Source organism: Chlorocebus sabaeus, unplaced genomic scaffold, assembly GCF_047675955.1.
Source record: "Chlorocebus sabaeus isolate Y175 unplaced genomic scaffold, mChlSab1.0.hap1 unalloc_scaffold_464, whole genome shotgun sequence".
NCBI lineage: Eukaryota > Metazoa > Chordata > Mammalia > Primates > Cercopithecidae > Chlorocebus > Chlorocebus sabaeus.
In genome coordinates this window covers 123789-146840 of record NW_027327775.1, presented here as the reverse complement: position 1 = coordinate 146840, position 23052 = coordinate 123789, and the positions used below count along the sequence as shown (strand labels likewise).

The 23052-nt window shown below is 52.7% G+C and overlaps 1 protein-coding gene across 6 annotated transcripts in view; it reads left to right on the top strand.

The window, feature by feature from the left end:
* PLCXD1 (phosphatidylinositol specific phospholipase C X domain containing 1) overlaps nt 1-23052 on the top strand; it is a 38472-nt gene that overhangs the window by 3212 nt on the left and 12208 nt on the right. For 2 of the 6 annotated variants that reach the window (XM_073014222.1, XM_073014221.1), the window contains exons 1-6: nt 6685-9157; nt 11667-11814; nt 15641-15777; nt 17497-17625; nt 18207-18362; nt 19552-19735. In XM_073014222.1, coding sequence (XP_072870323.1) covers nt 9131-9157; nt 11667-11814; nt 15641-15777; nt 17497-17625; nt 18207-18362; nt 19552-19735 — 781 coding nt within the window. In that variant the 5' untranslated portion in view covers nt 6685-9130. Of the gene's footprint in view, nt 1-4159; nt 4192-5409; nt 6198-6684; nt 9158-10747; nt 11082-11666; nt 11815-15640; nt 15778-17496; nt 17626-18206; nt 18363-19551; nt 19736-23052 lie in introns of those variants that run through there. The other 4 variants (XM_037986273.2, XM_073014223.1, XM_008019626.3 and 1 more) reach the window with 4 other exon arrangements.

The window sequence follows — 23052 nt, the reverse complement described above, 5'->3', positions numbered from 1 at the left end:
CAAGCACACTGCCTTCAAGCCCTTTTTTAACAAAGCACATCCTGCATAGCCCTAAATCCATTAAACCGTGAGTCAACACAGCACACGTTCCTGCAAGCACAGGGTTGGGGCTGGGGTTACAGATTAACAGCTTCTCAAGGCAGAACAATTTCTCCGAGGACAGAACAAAGTGGAGTCTCTTATGTCTGTAGACACGGTAACAGTCTGATCCCTCTTTCTTTTCCCCACGGTTATCTACTGTTAGCAGAGGAAGGGGTTACAAGGCGCACGGTGGACACATCCTAAGACTCATTGTCCAGAAGACGAAGGGCACACGGTCGATGGATCAGCTAAGGTAGGGCAGGGACGAGTCAGAACAGGAAAACGTGGTCATTTTAGTTACTCAGTGACGGCAGGCACTGGCTGTTTTGCTTCTGTGTCGTTCTTTGCTTCGACTGCTCCCGACTTCTCGGCTCCTGCAGGCCTCCGGGAGGTGTACGTGCAGGTCGCGGGGGTGATAACGGCTGAGGTTCGGCTCAGAGGCCTGACGGGTTAAATGTGTGAAGGCAGGACAGCACGACGGGCGGCGAGGCGGACTTCCAGGTCAGAACTAGATTGTAAAATTGTTCTGACTGGCAATTGGTTGAAAGAGTTCTTATTAGGCCCGGGCGCGGTGGCTCACGCCTGTCGTCCCAGCACTTTGGGAGGCCGAGGCGGGCGGATCAGCTGAACTCGGGAGTTTGAGACCGGCCTGGCCAATGCGGTGAGACCCACTCGCGACTAAAAATACGAAAAATTAGCTGGGAACGGTGGCAGGGGCCTGTAATCCCACCGGTTCTGGAGGCTGAGGCAGGAGAATCTCTTGAATCCAGGAGGCGGAGGCTGCAGTGAGCTGAGATCGTGTCACTGCATTCCAGCCTGGGCAACAGAGCAAGACCCTGTCTCTACACACACACACACACACACACACACACACACACACGTGTTATTTGTAGAAAGGAATATCTCCATTAAGATAACAGGGTGTGGAGACGAAGGTTTTTTGTGTTTGGATGGGAGTCTGGCTTTATCCCCCAGGCTGGAGTGCAATGGCGAGATCTCAGCTCACTGCAACCTCCGCCTCCCGGGTTCAAGGGATTCTTCTGCCTCAGCCTCCCGAGTCGCTGGGATGACAGGCACCTGCCACCACACCCGGTTTACTTTTGTGTTTTCAGTAGAGACGGGGTTTCGCCGTGTTGGCCAGGCTGGTCTCGGACTCCTGACCTCAGCTGATCCACCTGCCTCAGCCTCCCAAAGTGTTTGGGATGACAGGCGTGAGCCGCCGGGCGCCACCCAGACCAGCATTTTAACCTCCCCTCCACCCTGCGGCCCTGGGACCCTGGAAATTCGGAGGTTCTCACAGCGTCCCTCCTGGGATGCTCCAGGCAGATCACTGCACAGCTGTGCAGGGGGAGGGGACTCCGTCCTGGGCCTTTTCCAGCTGGCTGCAGAGAAGGGGCCACCACCCTCCTGGGGACCCAGAGGCACAGGTGTTGTTGCTTCTGTTGAAGAAAGAGCCTGAGGCTGAGCTGACCTCCCGAAGGCTGATAAAGAATGGGTTCCTCCTCCTGGGCCCTGCAGGCTCTGGGGACCCTCCCTCCCTCCCTCCCTCCTGCCCAGTCCCCGCAGCCGGGAAGGCCTGAGCTCGTCTGGCTTGCTGGGTCTGGGAGGAAGGGATTTTTGGAAGATGATGTAAATAAAAACAAAACCTGCAGCCAGCTGGGAAGCCCTGCCTGAGTGTGGACGAGAAGGCAGCACGGGCAGCCGCCAGGAGCTGCAGACCCAGAGGATCTCGTCCTTTCTTGCAGCCCAGGGGGAGACCAGGCCTTTCATTCTGGGCTCAAGATCAACAATTCGAATTCCGAAGTCCCCCTGCACTTGGGGCCCAAGGTGGGTCTGCAGTTTCAGCTGAAGTTTGTCTCTTCCCCAGGAGGCCTGGGCTTCTTCCCTTCCTCTGGGTCCCATTTCTTTTATCTTTTCTTTTTCTTTTTTTTTTTTTTTTGAGGCAGCGTCTCACTCTGTCACCCAGGCTGGAGTGCAGGGGTGTGATCTCAGCTCACCACAGCCCCCGCCTCCTGGGTGCAAACGATTCTGAAGCCTCAGCCTCCTGGGTAGCTGGGGTTACAGGCGTCTGCCACCACAGCCGGCTACTTTTTGTACTTTTAGTAGAGATGGGGTTTCACCATGTTGGCCAGGCCGGTCTCAAACTCCTGACCTCATCTCCCAAAGTGCTGGGATGACAGGTGTGAGCCACCGTGCCCGGCCCCTCCAGGTCTCATTTCTAAGAGGAGGCCCCTGGTCCACCACGGAACATTGCAGACACGTGAAACTCTCAACAGGATGATTTAGCCCTGAAAAATCTTACACATTGCCAGGCGTGGAGGCGGACGCCTGTCATCCCAGCTACTCTGGAGGCTGAGGCAGGAAAATTGCTTGAACCTGGGAGGCGGAGGTTGCAGTGAGCCAAGATCGCAGCATTGCACTCCAGCCTGGGTGACAAGAGTGAAATTCTGTCTTAAAAAAAAAAATCGTACATACAGCTCGGCGCAATGGCTCACGCCTGTAATCCCAACACACTAGGAGGCTGAGGCAGGTGAATCACCTGAGGTCAGGAGTTCAAGAACAGCCTGGCCAACATGGTGAAACCCTGTCTCTACTAAAAACAGAAAAATTAGCCAGGTGTGATGATAGGCACCTATAATCCCAGCTACTCAGGAGGCTGAGGCAGGAGAATTGCTTGAACTTGGGAGGTGGAGGCTGCAGTGAGCCGAGATGGCGCCATTGCACTCCAGCCTGGGTAATAAGAGTGAAACTCTGTATTTAAAAAAAAAAGAAAAAACCCAAAAAGTTATATACAGTTCAGAGGCAAAGAAAGAATTTACAGGCTTTCTAAAATGCCCTTATGAAAAGAGTCTCTTCCCTTATTTTCAGCATTATATATTTATATTTTATATATTTATATACTTATTTTATATATTTATATATCAATTTATATATCACATATTTATTATATATCATTTATATAATATATATAAAATTTTATGTAATATATATTTTTATATTATATTAATACATAAAATTATATAAATATATAATGAATATATTATATTTATGTAATATATATTTATATATTTATATATTAATGTAATATTTATATAATATAAATTTACATCATATATAATTAAATTATATAATAAACAATATATAAATTATGATTTATAGATTATATAAATTATATACATTTATATACTATGTATTATATATTGTATATATTTATTATATATATTATATATTATATATTTATATATTATATATTTATATATAATAAATATTATATATTTATGAATACATATTATATATTTATGTATAAATATTATATATTTATGTATAATATATATTATATTTATATCTAATAGACATATATTATATATTTATATATGTGTATTTTGGGGGGCAGAGTCTTGCTCTGTCGCCCAGGCTGCAGTGCAGTGGTGATAGGCTCTGGTGGTGCAGGAACACCAGGTTATTTATGTATAATAAATATATATATTATATTTATATCTAATAAACATATATTATATATTTATATATGTGTATTTTGGGGGGCAGAGTCTTGCTCTGTCGCCCAGGCTGCAGTGCAGTGGTGATAGGCTCTGGTGGTGCAGGAACACCAGGTTCTTCCTCTCCAGTGGAATTAAATAAGGCGACACGGACACCCGTGCAGTGGTTTTAAGGAGCGGAGCGTTTAACAGGCAAGAAGGGAAGGGAAGGGAAGGGAGGGCCGGGCAGGTGGCTCAGGCCTGGGATCCCAGCACCGCGGAGGCGGCGGGGAGCCTAGATCGCGCCATTTCACTGCAGCCTGCGCAATCAGAGCGAAATTCCGTCTCAAAAAAAAAAGAAAGAAAAAGAAAAAGGCGAGAAGGGGGAAAGGAAAAGGAAGTAGCCCGGACGGAGACAGAGGGACGGGGGGCTCCAAAGCGGAGGGAGGAGGGAGGAGGGAGGAGCCCAGCCCGGGGAACGCGGCGCCTGGAGGAGGCGTGGCTCATTTGCATAGCGCTCAGCGGATTGGTCTGACCAGGCCTGTCATTCACGTAGCCCGCGAAAAACCTGGCCCGCCCAGCCCAGCCCCGTCATATGCAAATACAGGCGCCATGATGTTCTACGCGCCTGGCGGTATGTGGGGGCGGCCGGGATGGCGGAACGTGTGGGGGCGGCCGGGAGGGCGGGAACGTGTGGGGGCGGCCGGGATGGGGGAACGTGTGGGGGCGGCCGGGAGGGCGGGAACGTGTGGGGGCGGCCGGGATGTCAGGCACAGGTGGGGGCGGCCGGGAGGGCGGGAACGTGTGGGGGCGGCCGGGATGTCAGGCACAGGTGGGGGTGGCCGGGAGGGCGGGAACGTGTGGGGACGGCCGGGAGGGCGGGAACGTGTGGGGGCGGCCGGGATGGGGGAACGTGTGGGGGCGGCCGGGAGGGCGGGAACGTGTGGGGGCGGCCGGGAGGGCGGGAACGTGTGGGGGCGGCCAGGATGTCAGGCACAGGTGGGGGCGAGGGCAGGACGGCGTCGGTGGGAAGCGCCCTGTTGACTGCGCCCAGCTTTAACGGCCCGTATTTACATATTAAACGTTGCCAAGCCGGGTCTGAGAGCGGGGCTTTCACGCTAGACAGGAAACGTTTTTTGGAGCTGGGAAAACACCGTCCAAGGACCCCTTTTCCTCTCTTTCCCTCCTTTTAACATTTTTTTTGGAGATAGGGGAGTTTCACTCTTGTTGCCCAGGCTGGAGGGCAGTGACCCCATCTCTGCCCACTGCAACCTCCGCCTCCCGGGTTCAAGCGAGTCTCCTGCTTCAGCCCCCCGAGTCGCTGGGATCACAGGCGTGCGGCACCTCGCCCGGCTAATTTTTGTATTTTTAGTAGAGACGGGGTTTCATCATGTTAGTCAGGCTGGTGTTGAACTCCCAACCTCAGGTGATCCACCCGCCTCAGCCTCCAAAAGTGCTGGGAGTACAGGCGTCAGCCACCACCCCCGGCCCCGTTTTCGTCTCCGTCTGTCTAAAATAATGTCTTAATAACTCTTAAGGCCGGGCGCGGTGGCTCACGCCTGTAATCCCAGCACTTTGGGAGGCCGAGGCGGGCGGATCACAAGGTCAGGAGATCGAGGCCATGGTGAAACCCCGTCTCTACTAAAAAATAGAAAAAAAATTAGCCGGGCGCAGTGGCGGGCGCCTGTAGTCCCAGCTACTCGGGAGGCTGAGGTAGGAGAATGGCGTGAACCCGGGAGGCGGAGCTTGCAGTGAGCCGAGATCGCGCCACTGCACTCCAGCCTGGGCGACAGAGCGAGACTCCGTCTCAAAAAAAAAAAAAAAAAAAAAAAAAAAAAACTCTTACCACAGTGGCGATGCCTCGACCCACTGCAACCTCTGCCTCCCGGGTTCAAGTGATTCTCCTGCCTCAGCCTCCCAAGTAGCTGGGATGACAGGCGTGCGCCACCGTGCCTGGTTGATCTTTGTATTCTTAGTAGAGACGGGGTTTCACCATGTTGGCCAGGCTGGTCTCGAACTCCTGACCTCGGGTGATCCACCCGCCTCGGCGTCCCAAAGTGCTGGGATGACAGGACTGAGCCACCGCGCCTGGCCGGCCCCACAGTAATTTAATATGCAGCCCAGAATGGGGCTTTCTTCCCACCTAATGTGCAAAATTCTCAAGCCCCGTTTTCCAAGTTCACCTGCATTACAGATGGAGTTTTTTCTGTTCTGTGTCTGTGCGCAGAAGGCCCAGGAGTTAATTTACTCGGTTAAAGATTAAAGTTATGAAGCAGGCCGGGCACAGACGCTCATACCTAGAATCCCAGCACTTTGAAAGGCTGAGATGAGAGGATCTCTTGAGTCCGCGAGTTCCAGACCAGACTGGGCAACATAGCAAGACCCCATCTTCCGTCCTTCCCTCCCTTCCCTTCCTTCCCTCCCTTTCCTCTCTTTCCTTTCTTCCTTTCTTTCTTTTTCTTTTTCTGTCTCCCCTTCCTCCCCTCCCCTGCCCTCCCCTCCCCTCTTTCTTGACAGGGTCTCGCTCTGTCGCCCAGGCTGGAGTGCAGTGGTGCAATCTCTGTTCGCTGTAACCTCCACCTCCCAGGCTCAAGCGATTCTCCTGCCTCAGCCTCCCGAGTAGCTGGGACTACAGGCCATGTTAGTACTGCCCGGCTAATTTTTTTGTATTTTTAGTAGAGGGGGGGTTTCAGCATGTTGGCCAAGCTAGTCTTGAACTCCTGACCTCAAAGATCCACGCGACTCAGCCTCCCAAGGTGCTGGGATTATAGGCGTGGGCCACCCAGCATGACCTATTTGTTTATTTCTTGAGACAGTCTCACTCTGTCCCCGAGGCTGGAGTGTGGTGGCGCCGTCTCGGCTGACTGCAACCTCTGCCTCCCGAGCTCAAGTGATTCTCCCGTGTCAGCCTCCTGAGCAGCTGGGATTATAGGCGTCTGCCCTCACGCCCGGCTAATTTTTGTATTTTTAGTAGAGTTGGGGTTTCGCCGTGTTGGCCAGGCTGGTCTTGAACTCCTGACCTCAGGTGATCTGCCCGCCTTGGCCTCCCAAAGTGCTGGGATGACAGGTGTGAGCCACGGTGCCCGGTCTGTTCCCGACTTTTTTTTTTTTTTTTTGCCAGCGTGTGATTGAGTTTATTGTAGAGAATGGTAACAGGAAATGGGATTGTACAAAGAAAAGAGATGTCCCATCCACGGACCTCAGCAGCCCTGCCATGGATCTGCCTGAGTATTTCCCCTCAAGAAGTTGATCTTGTCACTTCTCATAATACGGCTGATGCGTTTAATGTCCTCCGTGAGCCCATCCTCAGTGAGGATTCCGTTTAGGGTCCTGTATGCGCTTTCCACGTTCCCTTCCGGTACTGTCACAGTCCTGGGAACGAACTTTGGATTTTTTTTGAGACGGGGTCTCGCTCTGTCGCCCAGGCTGGAGTGCAAAGGCACAATCTCTGCTCACTGCAGCTTCCCGCCTCTGGGTTCAAGCGATTCTCCTGCCTCAGCCTCCTGAGTAGCTGGGATGACAGGCACACGCCACCATGCCTGGGTAATTTTTGTGTTTTTAGTAGAGATGGGGTTTCACCATGCTGGCCAGCTGGTTTTGAACTCCTGACCTCTCGTGATCCACCCACCTTGGCCTCCCAAAGTGCTGGGATCACAGGCATGAGCCACCGCGCCCACCATGCCCAGCTATTTTTTTTTAAATGAGGTTTAGCTTCAGATCTCGTATTTTTCTTTTTCCATTATTACTATTATTATTTTTTTTGAGATGGAATCTTGCTCTGTCACCCAGGCTGGAGTAAAGTGGTGCGATCTTGGCTCATTGCAACCTCCGCGTCCCGGATTCAAGCGATTCTCCTGCCTCAGTGTCTTGAGTAGCTGAGATTACAGGCGCCCGCCACCACGCCTGGCTAATTTTTGTATTTTTAGTAGAGATGGGGTTTCACCGTGTTGGCCAGGCTGGTCTCGAACTCCCGACCTTGTGATCCACCTGCCTCGGCCTCCCAAAGTGCTGGGATGACAGGCGTGAGCCACCGCGCCCGGCCTAAGATCTCCTCTTTTTCAGGACATTCGTCTGGGCTGTTAGGGCTTGTGCCCTCAGCGGGTCAGGCTTTGACTTGAGCGTGATGTATCCAGGTGTTGATTCCGGTATCTTTCACTGCTGAGAGGGTTCGAGAAGAACAGGGTCAGGGCCCTTCCCAGCTTGGCTTAGCGAAGGAGAGAGAGGACAGTTTTCACTGACACCAGATTTCCTGGGTGAGATAAAGGTGGTTTTATTTCCAGGGGTTGCCGTTCTGGTAGTTGTGTTAATTTTTGTTGGAAGTGAGCTAGAGAGGTTACATGCTTACCCAGTTGAGAGGTTTTTCTGTCTGAAAACAAATCTCTGAGCACATTGATACGTTTTATCCTCTCCCAAGTGAAAAGCTTTGGTGAAGGATTTTATGAACCTCTGGCCGGGCGCGGTGGCTCTCGGCTGTCATCCCAGCACTTTGGGAGGCCGAGGTGGGCGGATCACGAGGTCAGCAGATGGAGACCATCCTGGCTAACATGATGACACCTCATCTCTACTAAAAAAAGACAACAACAAAAGATTAGCTGGGCGTGGTGGCGGGCGCATGTTATCCCAACTACTCGGGAGGCTGAGGTGGGAGAATCGCTTGAACTCGGGAGGCGGAGGTTGCAGTGAGCCGAGATCGCGCCACCGCCCTCCAGCCTAGAGGACAGAGTGAGACTCCGTCTCAAAAAACAAAAACAAAAACCTTCATTGGCTGGAGGCTGGCAAATAGAGTTTGCCATCCTGACTGGAGCCCAGCAGCTGAAAAGCCTACCCTGGAGAAGGGGCTTTCTCTATTTCTGTAGTGGAATACTGAGGTTTAGTTTCTTTTATGGAGTCCTCCTGGATTAGAAGGGCTGGAAGTGTGTTGGTGCCTTGCTTGCTTGCCTTTGATTTGGCCGCCTGATCAGCTAGTCTCTTTCCTTTGGGTTACTTTGTCTGTTCCCTTTTGATGTTCCAATACATCCCTGCTGTCTCTCCTGGAAGAAAAACTGAGAATAATGACCTGCTAATTTCCTGGTGAGGTTATCTATCTGTCTATCTGTCTGTCTATCTATCTATCTATGTATCTATCTATCTATCATATATCTATCTATCTATCAATCTATCTGTTATCTACCTATCTCCATCATCTATCTATCTATCTATCTATCTATCTATCTATCTATCTATCTATCTATTATCTACCTATCTCCATCATCTATCTATCATCTACCTATCTCCATCATCTATCTATCTATCATCTATCTATTATCTATCTATCTATCTTCTCTATCATCTCTATATATATCTATGTGTCTATATATATCTCTCTCTTTATTATCTCTTTCTATATCTATATCTGTCTATATCTATCTATCTCTCTATGTCTATCTATCTGTCTGTCTATCTGTCTATATTTTTGAGACAGAGTTTCACTCTTCTTGCCGAGGCTGCAGTGCAGTGGTGCAGTCTCGGCTCACTGCAACCTCCATCTCCCGGGTTCAAGCGATTCTCCTGCCTCAGCCTCCTGAGTAGCTGGGATGACAGGCACCCGCCACCAGGCTCAGGTAACTTTCGTATTTTTACTAGACACGGGGTTTCATCCCATTGGTCAGGCTGGTCTCGAACTCCCGACCTCAGGTGATCCTCCCGCGTCGGCCTCCCAAAGTGCTGGGATGACAGGCGTGAGCCACCGCGCCCTACCTTCCTGGTGATATTTTATAGGAGATCCATTCGTGGTAAGAAGATGCTTTTCCTTCTGAATGGCAGCGTGAGCTGCCAGGAAAGCATCCAAGGAATCAGCATACATGTTAGCTCCGTTTCCCTGGCGTAATTTAAGTGCTGTTATAAGAGCTATCAGCTAATTGAGCTCTTCAGTCTCCGGAGAGTGACTTTGCTTATCTTGCTTTACTGGCTGTTTGCTGGCTAAGAGCTGTCCCTAGAGGGCCGTCGTCCTGGCTCATTGTGTGCAGTGGAAACAGTTGTTTCCTAGGCTTAACTTGGAGGCTGTTCATGACAGTAGAGCTGGCATGACAGTGGCTTGGAAACGTATGTAAATAGGTCCTCCTAACTACCACTAAGGTTGAGAAAAAGATTGGATTAGAGTTTTTCCTGAGATGCCCCTTATAGGAAGTGGGGAGGCCTGGACGAGGGAGGAGAAAGGAGAGAGGCTGGCTCTAGTGTTCAGAAGGAGGTCTGCTTTCCTTTCTTCTGTTTCCGGAATCGCCCAGGGCCGTGTGCTGTGATGGCATTTTGAGCCACTGGAGCAGGGGGTTTGCACCCACTGACCTCCAACTCTGGGAGCAGTTCTGTCTCCACTGCTTTTCACCACAGGCTGGACGGGAGCGAGGTGACTCTGTCTTGCTGCCCGGCCATTCCTTTTTTAAAATGTCCTGGCCTGCCACACTTTTAGCAACTACCGGATGCACCTGGGGGGATCTTGGAGTTTGCAAGCCTGCCAAGCTGTTGCTAGAGGCTTTGTCCTTCTCCTGAGGTTTCTCTTTTTGGGCCTCCTCCTGGTGCCTATTTTTATTATTGTTGTTTTTTTCGAGACGGAGTCTTGCTCTGTCAGTAGGCTGGAGTGCAGTGGCGTGATCTCGGCTCACTGCCACCTCCACGTCCTGGGTTTAAGCGATTCTCCTGCCTCAGCCTCCTGAATAGCTGGGATTACAGGCGTGTGCCACCACACCTGGCTGATTTTTGGATTTTTACTAGAGATGGGGTTTCACCGTGTCGGTGAGGCTGGTCTCGAACTCGTGACCTCGTGATCCGCCCGCCTCGACCTCCCAAAGTGCTGCCCGGCCACGAAGAGGATTTCTGTTCCCACTAGGGTGCTCTGTTGCCTTACAAATACCATGCACCGACCGGGCACGGTGGCTCACGCCTGTCATCCCAGCACTTTGGGAGGCTGAGGCGGGCAGATCACCTGAGGTCGGGAGTTCGAGACCAGCCTGACCAACATGGAGAAACCCCATCTCCACTAAAAACACAAAAATTAGCCAGGCGTGGTGGCCGGTGCCTGTCATCCCAGCTACTCGAGAGTCTGAGGCAGGAGAATCACTTGAACCTGGGAGGCGGAGGTTGCAGTGAGCTGAGATCAAGCCACTGCACTCCAGCCTGGGCAAAAAGAGCAAAACTCTGTCTCAAAAAAAAAAAAAAAAAAAAAAAAAAGGAAATACCATGCACCTGCTAGAGAATTAGTACCAAGTAACTTTATTTAGGGGGAAAGGAGAGAACCCTATTCCTGGAAGACTGAGCTGTATCCCTGGGAGAACTCTATTCCTGGAAGACTACAGCAGCGTTTTCCTGAGCTGTATCCCTGGTTGACAGCATTTCCTGGTGTGGCCCAACAGGATTCCTTCCCTAGGCTGTAAAAATTCCCGTGCATTCGACAGAGAGTGAGAGACCGCGGATAGAGAAGGAAGGGAAGAAGGAAAGCTTTGCGGTAGGATAGCTGGAAGACAACCCTGAGATTAAAGGGCAGATCTGAGGGTGAGATTCGTCCCCTCCTCACCGCTCTCATGCATGAATTCCCGGCCAATGCACCAAAATGCTCCAGCTCCGGTGACTGGAGGAACACCGGGGTCCTTGGTCTCGCGCCAGTTTAGATAAGATGGCATGGACACACGTGGAGTGGTTTTAAGGAACGGAGAATTTATTAGGCAACAAAGAAGGAAGGGAGAAGGCCAGGAGTGATGGCTCATGCCTGTCATCCCAGCACTTTGGGAGGCCAAGGCGGGTGGACCACGAGGTGCCTCAGCCTCCCGAGTAGCTGGGACTACAGGTGCCCGCCACTACGCCCGACTAATTTTTGTATTTTTAGTAGAGAAGGGGTTTCACCATGTTGGCCAGGCTGGACTTGAACTCCTGAGCTCGTGATCCGCCGCCTCGGCCTCCCAAAGTGCTGGGATGACAGGCGGGAGCCACCGTGCCCGGCCCCTCTCTCCCCTTTCCTAGGAAGTCTGATCTCCACACCACACTCTCCACCACCCCAGCCCCTCCCAGGGGAAGCCATGACCCCTGTGTAAGCAGCCGAACTTTAACCATAAAAAATCTCTCTCTCTTCTCCTTCCTCAGGTTGCCCAGGGTTCACCTCCGATGGGCGGGCAGGTGAGCACTTCCAGCAGCTTCTCCAACCTGCGCTGCAGAAATGCGAACGAGGACTGGATGTCGGCACTGTGTCCCCGGCTCTGGGATGTGCCCCTCCACCACCTCTCCATCCCAGGTGAGGGCAGGGTGGGGTGGGGCGGGGGCTGTTACCTCTGCGTTCCCCAGTGGAGATGCTGGCTGCAGGAGCAATCCTGGGTGTGGGGAAATCCCACAAATCACACCGACGTGGATACACACGTGAACAGTGTGCACGTGTGTGCATATACATATGTACATAGGCATGGACATGCACACACATGGACACACGCATACAAGGCATGTATGCACCCACACATGCACACGTGCACGTATGCACACATATGCGCACACACATGCACACACACATATACACACATACATATGCACACACATATACACATGCACACACATTCACACATACACACATGCACACACACATATGCACACACACATGCACACATACACATGCACACACACACATATGCACACACATACACACGCACACACATGCACACACGCACACATACACATGCACACATACACATATGCACACATACACATTCACACGTACACACACATACACACATATGCACACATACACATTCACACACACATGCACACATACACACACATTCACATATACACAGATATGCACACATACACACATGCACACATACATACACACATTCACACACACATACACATGCACACAGACACACACACACACATACATATGCACACACATATACACATGCACACACATTCACACATACACACATGCACACATACACATGCACACATACACACATTCACACACATATACACACATACATATGCACACACATACACATGCACACACACATACATATGCACACACATACACACGCACACACATGCACACACGCACACATACACATGCACACATACACATTCACACATACATTCACACGTACACACACATATACACACATATGCACACATACACATTCACACACACATGCACACATACACACACATTCACATATACACAGATATGCACACATACACACATGCACACATACACACATGCACACATACATACACACATTCACACACACATACACATGCACACAGACACACAGACACACATACGCACATATGCACACAGACACACATACACACATATGCACACACACAGACACACACACACGTGCATACTGTGTTGGTCTGTTCTCACCCTGCGAATAAAGACATGTCTGAGACTGGGTAATTTATAAAAGAAAGAGGTTTAATGGACTCACCGTTCCACCTGGCTGGGGAGGCCTCACAGTCATGGCAGAAGGTGGATGAGGAGCAAAGTCACGGGTTACCTGGTGGCGGACAAGAGAGCATGTGCTGCGGAGCTCCCCGTTCTGAAACCATCAGATCTCAGGAGACTTCTTGTCACCAGAACAGCATGGGAAAGACCCCCCCCCAAGATTCAGTGACGTCCCACCAGCTCCCTCCCATGACACCTGGGAATTGTGGGAGCTACAAATCAGGATGAGATTTGGCTGTGGACACCACCAAACCATATCACAGACACAGACGCACATAAACACGTAGGCACACATGCATGCACACACACACGCACACACACACATGCACACACATGCACACGGAAACATACACATGCATGCACACACAAATACATGCAGCCAGGAACGTACACTTACATTCATGCACACGTATGCACACATGCATGCACACACATGCACACACATACATGCATGAACACATGCACATAACCACACACATACACATGGAAACATACACATGCCTGCACACACAAACACACATGCACTCCGGCACGTTAACTTACACACATTCATGCACACATGCACACATACATGCACATACACATGCACATACACACACATGCACATGGAAACACAGATGCATGCACACACATAAATGCACACACATGCATACACCTATAAACACATACATGAACACGTATGCACACATGCACATACCCACACATATGCACATGGAAGCACACACCCGGAGGCCTATGCAGGCACATGTATACATGCACATAAGCACACACATATGCACACATGTATACATGGACAGAGGCTCACAGATATGCACACATGTATACATGGATGTAGGCTCACGTATGCATGCAGATGTGCAGATGTGTCCACACATACTTATGCACATCTATGAACGCACACATGCACAGATGCACCCACACATGCACACACGTTCATGTCCATATGTAACGTTGCACATATGCACACACAGGTATCCATACACATACATGCATATATGTCCATAAACATGTACATACAAGCACATAGACACATGCATACGCGTATGTGTAGATGCTTGCCCCTATGCACACGCACAGGTATATGTGCATGTACACATATGCCTATACATGTACACATGTAGATACAGGCACATACACATGCACAATGTCTACACATTTGTATTTATGCACACACATATATGCACATGCACATATACAGACGTGTGTACACATGTAGCTACGTGTATATGTGTATATATGTGCATATGAGCATACATGTATATCTGTATATACAGCTATGCGTGTATGTGTATATATACATGTATATGTGTGTAGGTACATATATGTGTATATGTATGTGTATATATACGTGTATGTGTATATATGTGTATGTGTATATGTGTGTATGTGTATATATACGTGTATATGTGTGTATGTGTATATATGTGTATATGTGTGTATGTGTATATGTACGTGTATATGCGTATATATACGTGTATGTGCATGTGTATATGTGTATGTGTATATGTGTATATATGTGTATGTATGTGCATGTGTATATATACGTGTATATGTGTATATATATACACACATATACATTTTCAGTTTTATATATACAGATATATACATATCCGTATAAATACATGTATATCTGTATATACACACATATATTTACGTTATTGATATTTAAGTGTTATATTCATAAATATATTGTATATATTTAAATATACGTATCTTAAGAAACAACAACTGTGTGTCATAGGCAGTAAATGCAAACGTCAGCCATCAGTCAGATTCCACAAAGGTCTGTGTTTCTTGCAGCTCCCATGACAAGTGACCACACGTTAGGAGACGGCAAACAACAGAAATTTACTTTCTCCCAGTTCTAGTTATAGAAATCTGAAATCAAGATATGGGCAGGACCACACTTCCTCCAGAGGCTCCAGGGGAGGCTCCTTCCTCCCTCTCTCAGCTCCCGGGGGCTCCAGGCGTCCCTGGGCTTGTGGCCGCATCACTCCGGTCTCTGCCTCCGTCTCCATGAGGTCTCCCCTGGGTCTGTGTCTCCTAAGGACACCTGTCATTGCATTTAGGGCCCACCACAAAGCCAAGATGATTTCATTTTGGGAGCCTTCACTCAATTGCATGTGTAAAGACCCTATTTCCAAACTGGTTACTGGGGGGAGTTAGGACTTGAGCAGCTCTTTTGGTGATCACCACTCAAGTCATTTAAATTGTGTTCAGTTCCTTCCTGAGGCTCTAGAGTGGGGATCCTTCCTGCCTCTCCCAGCTCCTGGGGGCTCCAGGCATCCCCTGGGCTTGTGGCCGCATCACTCCAGTCTCTGCCTCTGTCTCCACGTAGCCTCCTCCTCTGTGTCTGTGTCTCTTCCTCTGTCTCTTAGATGGACACCTGTCACTGGATTTGGGGCCTGCCCTACTCCAGGATGATCTCATTTCAACCTCATATCTGCAGAGGCCTGGTTTCCACACAGGTCCCGTTCCCAGGTTCCAGGGGACGTGAGTTTTGGGGGACGGTGTCCACCCCTCCCGCCATGCCTGTGCCTGTGCTGTAGGCGGGCGGCCGAGCGGCTCACAGCAGGTGGCAGGGACGGGCCCGATGGTGACATGTTTGCGTGTGCTTTGCTCTCAGGGAGCCACGACACCATGACCTACTGCCTGAACAAGAAGTCCCCCATTTCGCACGAGGAGTCCCGGCTGCTGCAGCTGCTGAACAAGGCCTTCCCCTGCATCACGCGCCCCGTGGTGCTGAAATGGTCCATCACCCAGGTAGGGTCCGCACCCCGGGGTGCTGACATCGTCCGTCACCCAGGTAGGGTCCGCGCCCCGTGGTGCTGACGTGGTCTCACCCAGGTAGGGTCTGCGCCCCGTGGTGCTGACATCGTCCGTCACCCAGGTAGGGTCCATGCCCCACGGTGCTGACATCGTCCGTCACCCAGGTAGGGTCCGTGCTCCGCGGTGCTGACATTGTCCGTCACCCAGGTAGGGTCCGCGCCCCGTGGTGCTGACGTGGTCTCACCCAGGTAGGGTCTGCGACCCGGGGTGCTGACATCGTCCATCACCCAGGTAGGGTCTGCTCCCCGCGGTGCTGGAATGTCCGTCACCCAGGTAGGGTCCGCGCCCCGGGGTGCTGGAATGTCCGTCACCCAGGTAGGGTCCGCGCCCCGGGGTGCTGACATCGTCCATCACCCAGGTAGGGTCTGTGCCCCGCGGTGCTGACATTGTCTGTCACCCAGGTAGGGTCCGCGCCCCGTGGTGCTGGAATGTCCGTCACCCAGGTAGGGTCTGTGCCCCGCGGTGCTGACATCGTCCATCACCCAGGTAGGGTCCATGCCCCGCGGTACTGACATCGTCCGTCACCCAGGTAGGGTCCATGCCCCGCGGTACTGACATCGTCCGTCACCCAGGTAGGGTCCGTGCCCCGCGGTGCTGACATTGTCCGTCACCCAGGTAGGGTCCGTGCCCCGCGGTGCTGACATTGTCCGTCACCCAGGTAGGGTCCATGCCCCGCGGTGCTGAAATGGTCCGTCACCCAGGTAGGGTCTGTGCCCCGCGGTGCTGACATTGTCCGTCACCCAGGTACGGTCCGCGTCCCATGGTGCTGACATGGTCTCACCCAGGTAGGGTCCGTGCCCTGCGGTGCTGAAATGGCCCGTCACCCAGGTAGGGTCTGAGTGGTGCCCTGTGGGTTCAGGAGGCAGATGGTGACTGTGGCTTTTGTAGCAAAACACAGCCCCTATCCCAGCCGGGGAGACGGGATGAAAACCAAAACCTGCTGCCCACCCGGAGCCCCCTTCCCAAAGGCAGAGGAGAGGGGAACAGTGTTTTTATTTGCTTATTTTATTTTTTAGTTTTTGAGACACAGTCTCCCTCTGTCACCAGGCTGGAGTGCAGTAGCGCGATCTCGGCTCACTGCAAGCTCCGCCTCCCGGGTTCCCGCCATTCTCCTGCCTCAGCCTCCCCAGTAGCTGGGACTACAGGCGCCGCCGCCACGCCCAGCTAATTTTTTTGTATTTTTAGTAGAGATGGGGTTTCACCGTGTTGTCCAGAATGGTGTCCATCTCCTGAACTCGTGATCCGCCCGTCTCGGCCTCCCAAGGTGCTGGGATTACAGGCGTGAGCCACCGCGCCCGGCCTGTCTCCTTCTTTCTGCCCCAACTGTAACCCCTTCCGGTGACAGCCGGAAAGAGGGTGACTGGGGACCTGCAGGGACGTGGGTGAGACCCATGTCAGGGCGGGGGTAGGTGCCCTTCCCCAGGACAGAGTCTTGCAGGCTCTGCTGAAAGAGGCCAGGTCCCCGGAGATCAGGTTTTCCCAATGCAGGTCCCCGTGGCTGCAGAGCTCCCAGCACCAACAAACAGCTGTTGTTTCAATGTCCACGTCCCCCTGGACAGCAGGACGTGTGGGTGCACAATCCCCGCAGCCCGTTCCTGAGCCCCCAGATGCGGCGCTCAGCCAGGCCGACCTGACGGCAGCCTCTGTCCACAGGTGCTGGACGTCACGGAGCAGCTGGATGCCGGGGTGCGGTACCTGGACCTGCGGATCGCTCACATGTTGGAGGGCTCGGAGAAGAACCTGCACTTTGTCCACATGGTGTACACGACGGCCCTGGTGGAGGTGCGGCCGGGCTGAGGGGGACGCAACGGGGAGAGTCAGAGGTGGCCAAGCTCCCGTGGGGACGAAATGGGAGAGCCGGAGGTGGCCAAGCTCCCGTGGGGATGAAATGGCCACATGCAGATCTGGACAGGAGATGCTCGGCCTTTAATGGGATGGGGACGTCACCTGCAGACCCAGACAGGAGACACTGACCCCTGGGAGTCCATGACGGGGATTTCTTTGTTGCTTTTTTTTTTTTTTTTTGAGACGGAGTCTCACTCTGTCGTCCAGGCTGGAGTGCAGTGGCCGCGATCTTGGCTCACTGCCACCTCCGCCTCCCGGGTTCAACCGATTCTCCTGCCTCGGCCTCCCGAGTAGCTGGGATTACAGGCGTGTGCCCCTGTGCCCAGCTAATTTTTCTATTTTTAGTAGAGATGGGGTTTCACCGTGTTGGCCAGGATGATCTCGATCTCCTGACCTCAGGTGGTCCGCCCGCCTCCGCCTCCCAAAGTGCCGGGATGACACGTGTCAGCCACTGCGCCCGGCCTTCCCCGGGTTGTTGGAGTCATGCAGGACTCAGTCCGGCCTCCCGCCCTCCCCAGGACACGCTCACGGAAATCTCGGAGTGGCTGGAGCGGCACCCGCGTGAGGTGGTCATCCTGGCCTGCAGGAACTTCGAGGGGCTGAGCGAGGACCTGCACGAGTACCTGGTCGCCTGCATCAAGAATATTTTCGGGGACATGCTGTGTCCTCGTGGGGTGAGGAGGGGGAAGGATGTCCCCACGTCTGTCCCGGGTAGGGGGATCGTGACCCTCAGACTCCGTCTGCCACGCCCCGGGTGTGGGTGCTGTGATGATTCCTATAGCAGGCGAAGCCGCTGAACGGGGCTCCCTGCTCTCCCGCAGTGCGGGGGGGGCCCTGGTGAGAACTGCTTCCCGTGACGGGTTTAGAAATGTGTGCAGTGCCAGCCGGGCGCGGTGGCTCACGTCTGTCATCCCAGCACTTTGGGAGGCCGAGACGGGTGGATCATGTGGTCAGGAGATCGAGACCAGCCTGGCCAACATGGTGAAACCCCGTCTCTACTAAAAATACAAAAATCAGCTGGGCGTGGTGGCGGGCGCCTGTCATCCCAGCTACTCAGGAGGCTGAGGTGGGAGAATTGCTTGAACTCGGGAGGTGGAGGTGCAGTGAGCCGAGATCGCGCCATTGCATTCCGGCCTGGACGACAGAGCGAGACTGTCTCAAAAAAAAAAAAAAAAGTACACACACACACACACACACACACACACACACACACACACACACAGCATGTTCCTGGCTCCATGGAGCCCCCACCCCCGGTCAGGGTCTGCGTGGTTTCCCCAGGGCTGCCGGCACACGGGAGCCCAGACAGCAGCCTCAGGACGGCAGAGACACGTGCCTGCCCCGCTCTGTACACGGGGCCCCCTGTGTGCACGTCTGTTCCTGGCTACAAATGTTCCTTTTAAAACATTTTTAAAATAAAAAAAAACATTTTTTTGATACTGAGTCTCGCTCTGTCTCCCAGGCTGGAGTGCAGGGGCGCCATCTCAGCTCACTGCAGCCTCCACCTCCCGGGTTCGAACGATTCTCCTGCCTCAGCCTCCTGAGTCGCTGGGACTACAGGCGCCCGCCACCAGGCCTGGCTAGGTTTTGTATCTTTAGTAGAGACGGAGTTCCACCATATAAACCAGGCTGGTCTCAAACTCCTGACTTCAGCTGATCCACCCGCCTCGGCCTCCCAGAGTGCTGGGATGACAGGCGTGAGCCACCGCGGCCGGCCAGAATTTCGTTTTCGGTTTATACTCACATGTTGGGCCGTCCTCCCTCTCCGGCGTCCCCACATCCCGGCCTTCCTCTCTCCCGGGTGCCCCCCGTGTCCCCGGCTCTCCTCTCTCCCCCACGCCCCTTAACTCTGGTCCCTTGCAGGAGCTGCCGACGCTGCGGCAGCTGTGGTCCCGGGGCCAGCAGGTCATCGTCTCCTATGAGGACGAGAGCTCCCTGGGCCGGCACTGCGAGCTGTGGCCAGGAATCCCCTACTGGTGGGGAAACACGGTGAAGACCGAGGCCCTCATCCGCTACCTGGAGACCATGAAGAGCTGCGGCCGCCCAGGTACCAGGGCGCGCCTCGTGGGGGTGGATTCCACACGGCCTCCTGGACGCCCTGCTGGAGGCCGGGTCCACGTGGATCTGCCTTCACTTTGACGTGAAAACCATTTAAAAGGAATCCAGGGGCTGGGCGTGGTTAAGCCTGCACCTGTAATCCCGGCACTTTGGGAGGCCGAGGCGGGCGCTGTTTCGTGTGTGGCGTGAAGAGATCACCGCACAGGCTGGTGTTGATTTCACCTGGGTGCAGGCGGGCTGAGTCCGAAAAAGGAGTCAGCGAAGGGTGCTGGGATTGCCATTCGTTCTTAGAGGTCTTGGGACAGGCAGTGGATCTCACAAAGTACTTTCTCATAGGTGGGGAGAATTACGAAGAAAATTCTTAAGGGTGGGGGAGATGATAAAGAACATAGGTCACTTAGGGTGGGGCAGGAACAAATCACAGTGGTGGAACGTCATCCGTTAAGGCGATTTTCACTTCTTTTGTGGATCTTCAGTTGCTTCAGGCCATCGGGATGGGTACGTGCAGGTCACAGGGGATACGATGGCTTAGCTTGGGCTCAGAGGCCTGACAGGCGGATCACCTGAGGTCGGGAGTTCGAGACCAGCCTGACCAATGTGATAAAACCTCATGTTTACTTAAAAAGCACCCAGGACTGGCCGGGCGCGGTGGCTCACGCCTGTCATCGCAGCACTTTGGGAGGCCGAGGCAGGTGGATCACGAGGTCAGGAGACCGAGAGCAGCCTGGCTAACACGGTGAAACCCCGTCTCTCCTAAAAATACAAAAAACTAGCCGGGCGAGGTGGCGGCGCCTGTGGTCCCAGCTACTCGGGAGGCTGAGGCTGGAGAAATGCTTGGACCTGGGAGACAGAGTTTATAGTGAGCCGTGATTGCACCACTGCGCTCCAGCCTGAGCAACAAAGCGAGACTCCATCTCAAAACCAAACAGAAAATACAAAAATTAGCCGGGCATGGTGGCAGGTGCCTGTAATCCCAGCTACTCAGGAGACTCAGGCAGGAGAATCGCTTGAACCCAGGAGGCGGAGGTTGCAGTGAGCCGAGATCACGCCATTGCACTCCAGCCTGGGTGACAGGGTGAGACTCTCTCTCAAAAACAAAACAAAACAAAACTTCTGGGGTCAAGCTGAGTTGTGCCATTTAAAATCGTGAATTTTGGCCAGGAACAGTGGCTCACGCCTGTCATCCCAGCAGTTTGCGAGGCTGAGGCAGGTGGTTTACTTGAGATCAGGAGTTTGCAACCGGTCTGGTAAAACCCCATCTCTAGTAAAAATACAAAAGAATGAGCCGGGCGAGGTGGTGGGCGCCTGTATTCCCAGCTCCTCGGGAGGCTGAGGCAGGAGAATGGCGTGGACCTGGGAGGTGGAGCTTGCAGTGAGCCGAGATCACACCACTGCACTCCAGCCCGGGTGACAGAGTGAGACTCTGTCTTGGAAAAAAAAAAAAAAGGTAACTTTCTAGTATGTGAATTTCAGCACAATTTTTGTAAGAGAGCCACTGAGGGGCTGTGAGGTGCAGGCAGCACTGGCAGGAGCCCGAGGGTTGGAGGGAGGAAGGTCCTCCCCGAGGGGATGGTGGCAGGTGCAGCCGTCTCGGTCCTGCTGCACCCCACGGGGTCAGCGTAAAACCCAGCTCACCGGCCGGGCAAAGGAGCAGCTTTTGTCAACTTGGTCTCTCGCCCTCACACGTGAACCAGGTTAGAGACTTCACGGATGTCTCTTTTTTTTTTTTTAAACGGAGTCTTGCTCTTGTCGCCCAGGCTGGAGTGGAGTGGCGCGATCTCGGCTCACTGCAACCTCCGCCTCCTGGGTTCAAGCGATTCTCCTGCTTCAGCTTCCCACCACGCCCAGCTAATTTTTTTATTTTTACATTTTGAGTAGAGACGGGGTTTCTCCATGTTGGTCAGGCTGGTCTCGAACTCCCTACCTCAGTTGATCTGCCTGCCTCAGCCTCCCAGAGTGCTGGGATTACGGGCGTAAGCCACCACTCCTGGCCTTTTTTTTTTTTTTTTTTTTTGAGACAGAGTCTTGCTCTGTCACCCAGGCTGGAGTGCAGTGGCGCGATCTCGGCTCATTTTAACCTCCACCTCCCGGGTTCAAGCGATTCTCCTACCTCAGCCTCCCGAGCTGGAATTACAGGCACCTGCCACCACCACGCCTGGCTAATTTTTTGGTGTATTTTTACTAGAGAAAGGGTTTCAGCCGGTTGGTCAGGCTGGTCTTGAACTCCTAACCTTACATGATCCCCTGGCCTCAACCTCCCAAAGCGCTGGGGTGACAGGCGTGAGCCACTGTGCCCAGCCTAGAAATAACCGTTAAAAACCACTCATGGAACTTGGCCATAAATGTCTGTTGACTCTGCTGTCGCTGGCCGTGGAGTCAGTCCAGCTGGTCAACATGGGCACTGGAACGGACGTCTGGGGCAGCTTCTGCAAACACAGCTTGCAGTCCGCATCCCTCTGCCCCCAGAGATTGTGGCTCAGCAGATCTCCGTGGAGCCCGAACATGCGCATTTCTAATTATTGCAGAGGCTCCACTTAGAGAATCACTGGTCAATGTCAGCCCTCTCTGTAAGCCTCATAACAGACGGCACAGACTTAGTGCCTCAGACAACAGCATTCTTCTCTGTGTATCACATGGGATAGGAACGTGGACATCTCTGGGGCCATTATTCCGTCTCCCACATGGGGATTAGGATGTGGACGTCTTTGGGGCCATTATTCCGTCTCCCACGTGGGGTTAGGACGTGGACGTCTTTGGGGCCATTATTCCGTCTCCCACGTGGGATTAGGACGTGGACGTCTTTGGGGCCATTATTCCGTCTCCCACGTGGGATTAGGACGTGGACGTCTTTGGGGCCATTATTCCGTCTCCCACGTGGGATTAGGACGTGGACGTCTTTGGGGCCATTATTCCGTCTCCCACGTGGGATTAGGACGTGGACGTCTTTGGGGCCATTATTCCGTCTCCCACGTGGGATTAGGACGTGGACGTCTTTGGGGCCATTATTCCGTCTCCCACGTGGGATTAGGACGTGAACATCTTTGGGGTTGTTCACCACCCACCACGTTTGTGTTTGTTTTTCTGGGGGGACGGAGTTTCGCTCGTTGCCCAGGCTGGAGTGCAGTGGTGCGATCTCGGCTCACTGCAACCTCCGCCTCCCGGGTCCAAGCAATTCTCCTGCCTCAGCCTCCCGAGTAGCTGGGATAACAGGCACCTGCCACCACGCCCCTGATTCTGTATTTTTAGTAGAGATAAGGTTTCTCCATGTTGGTCAGGCTGGTCTCAAACTCCTGACCTCAGGTGATC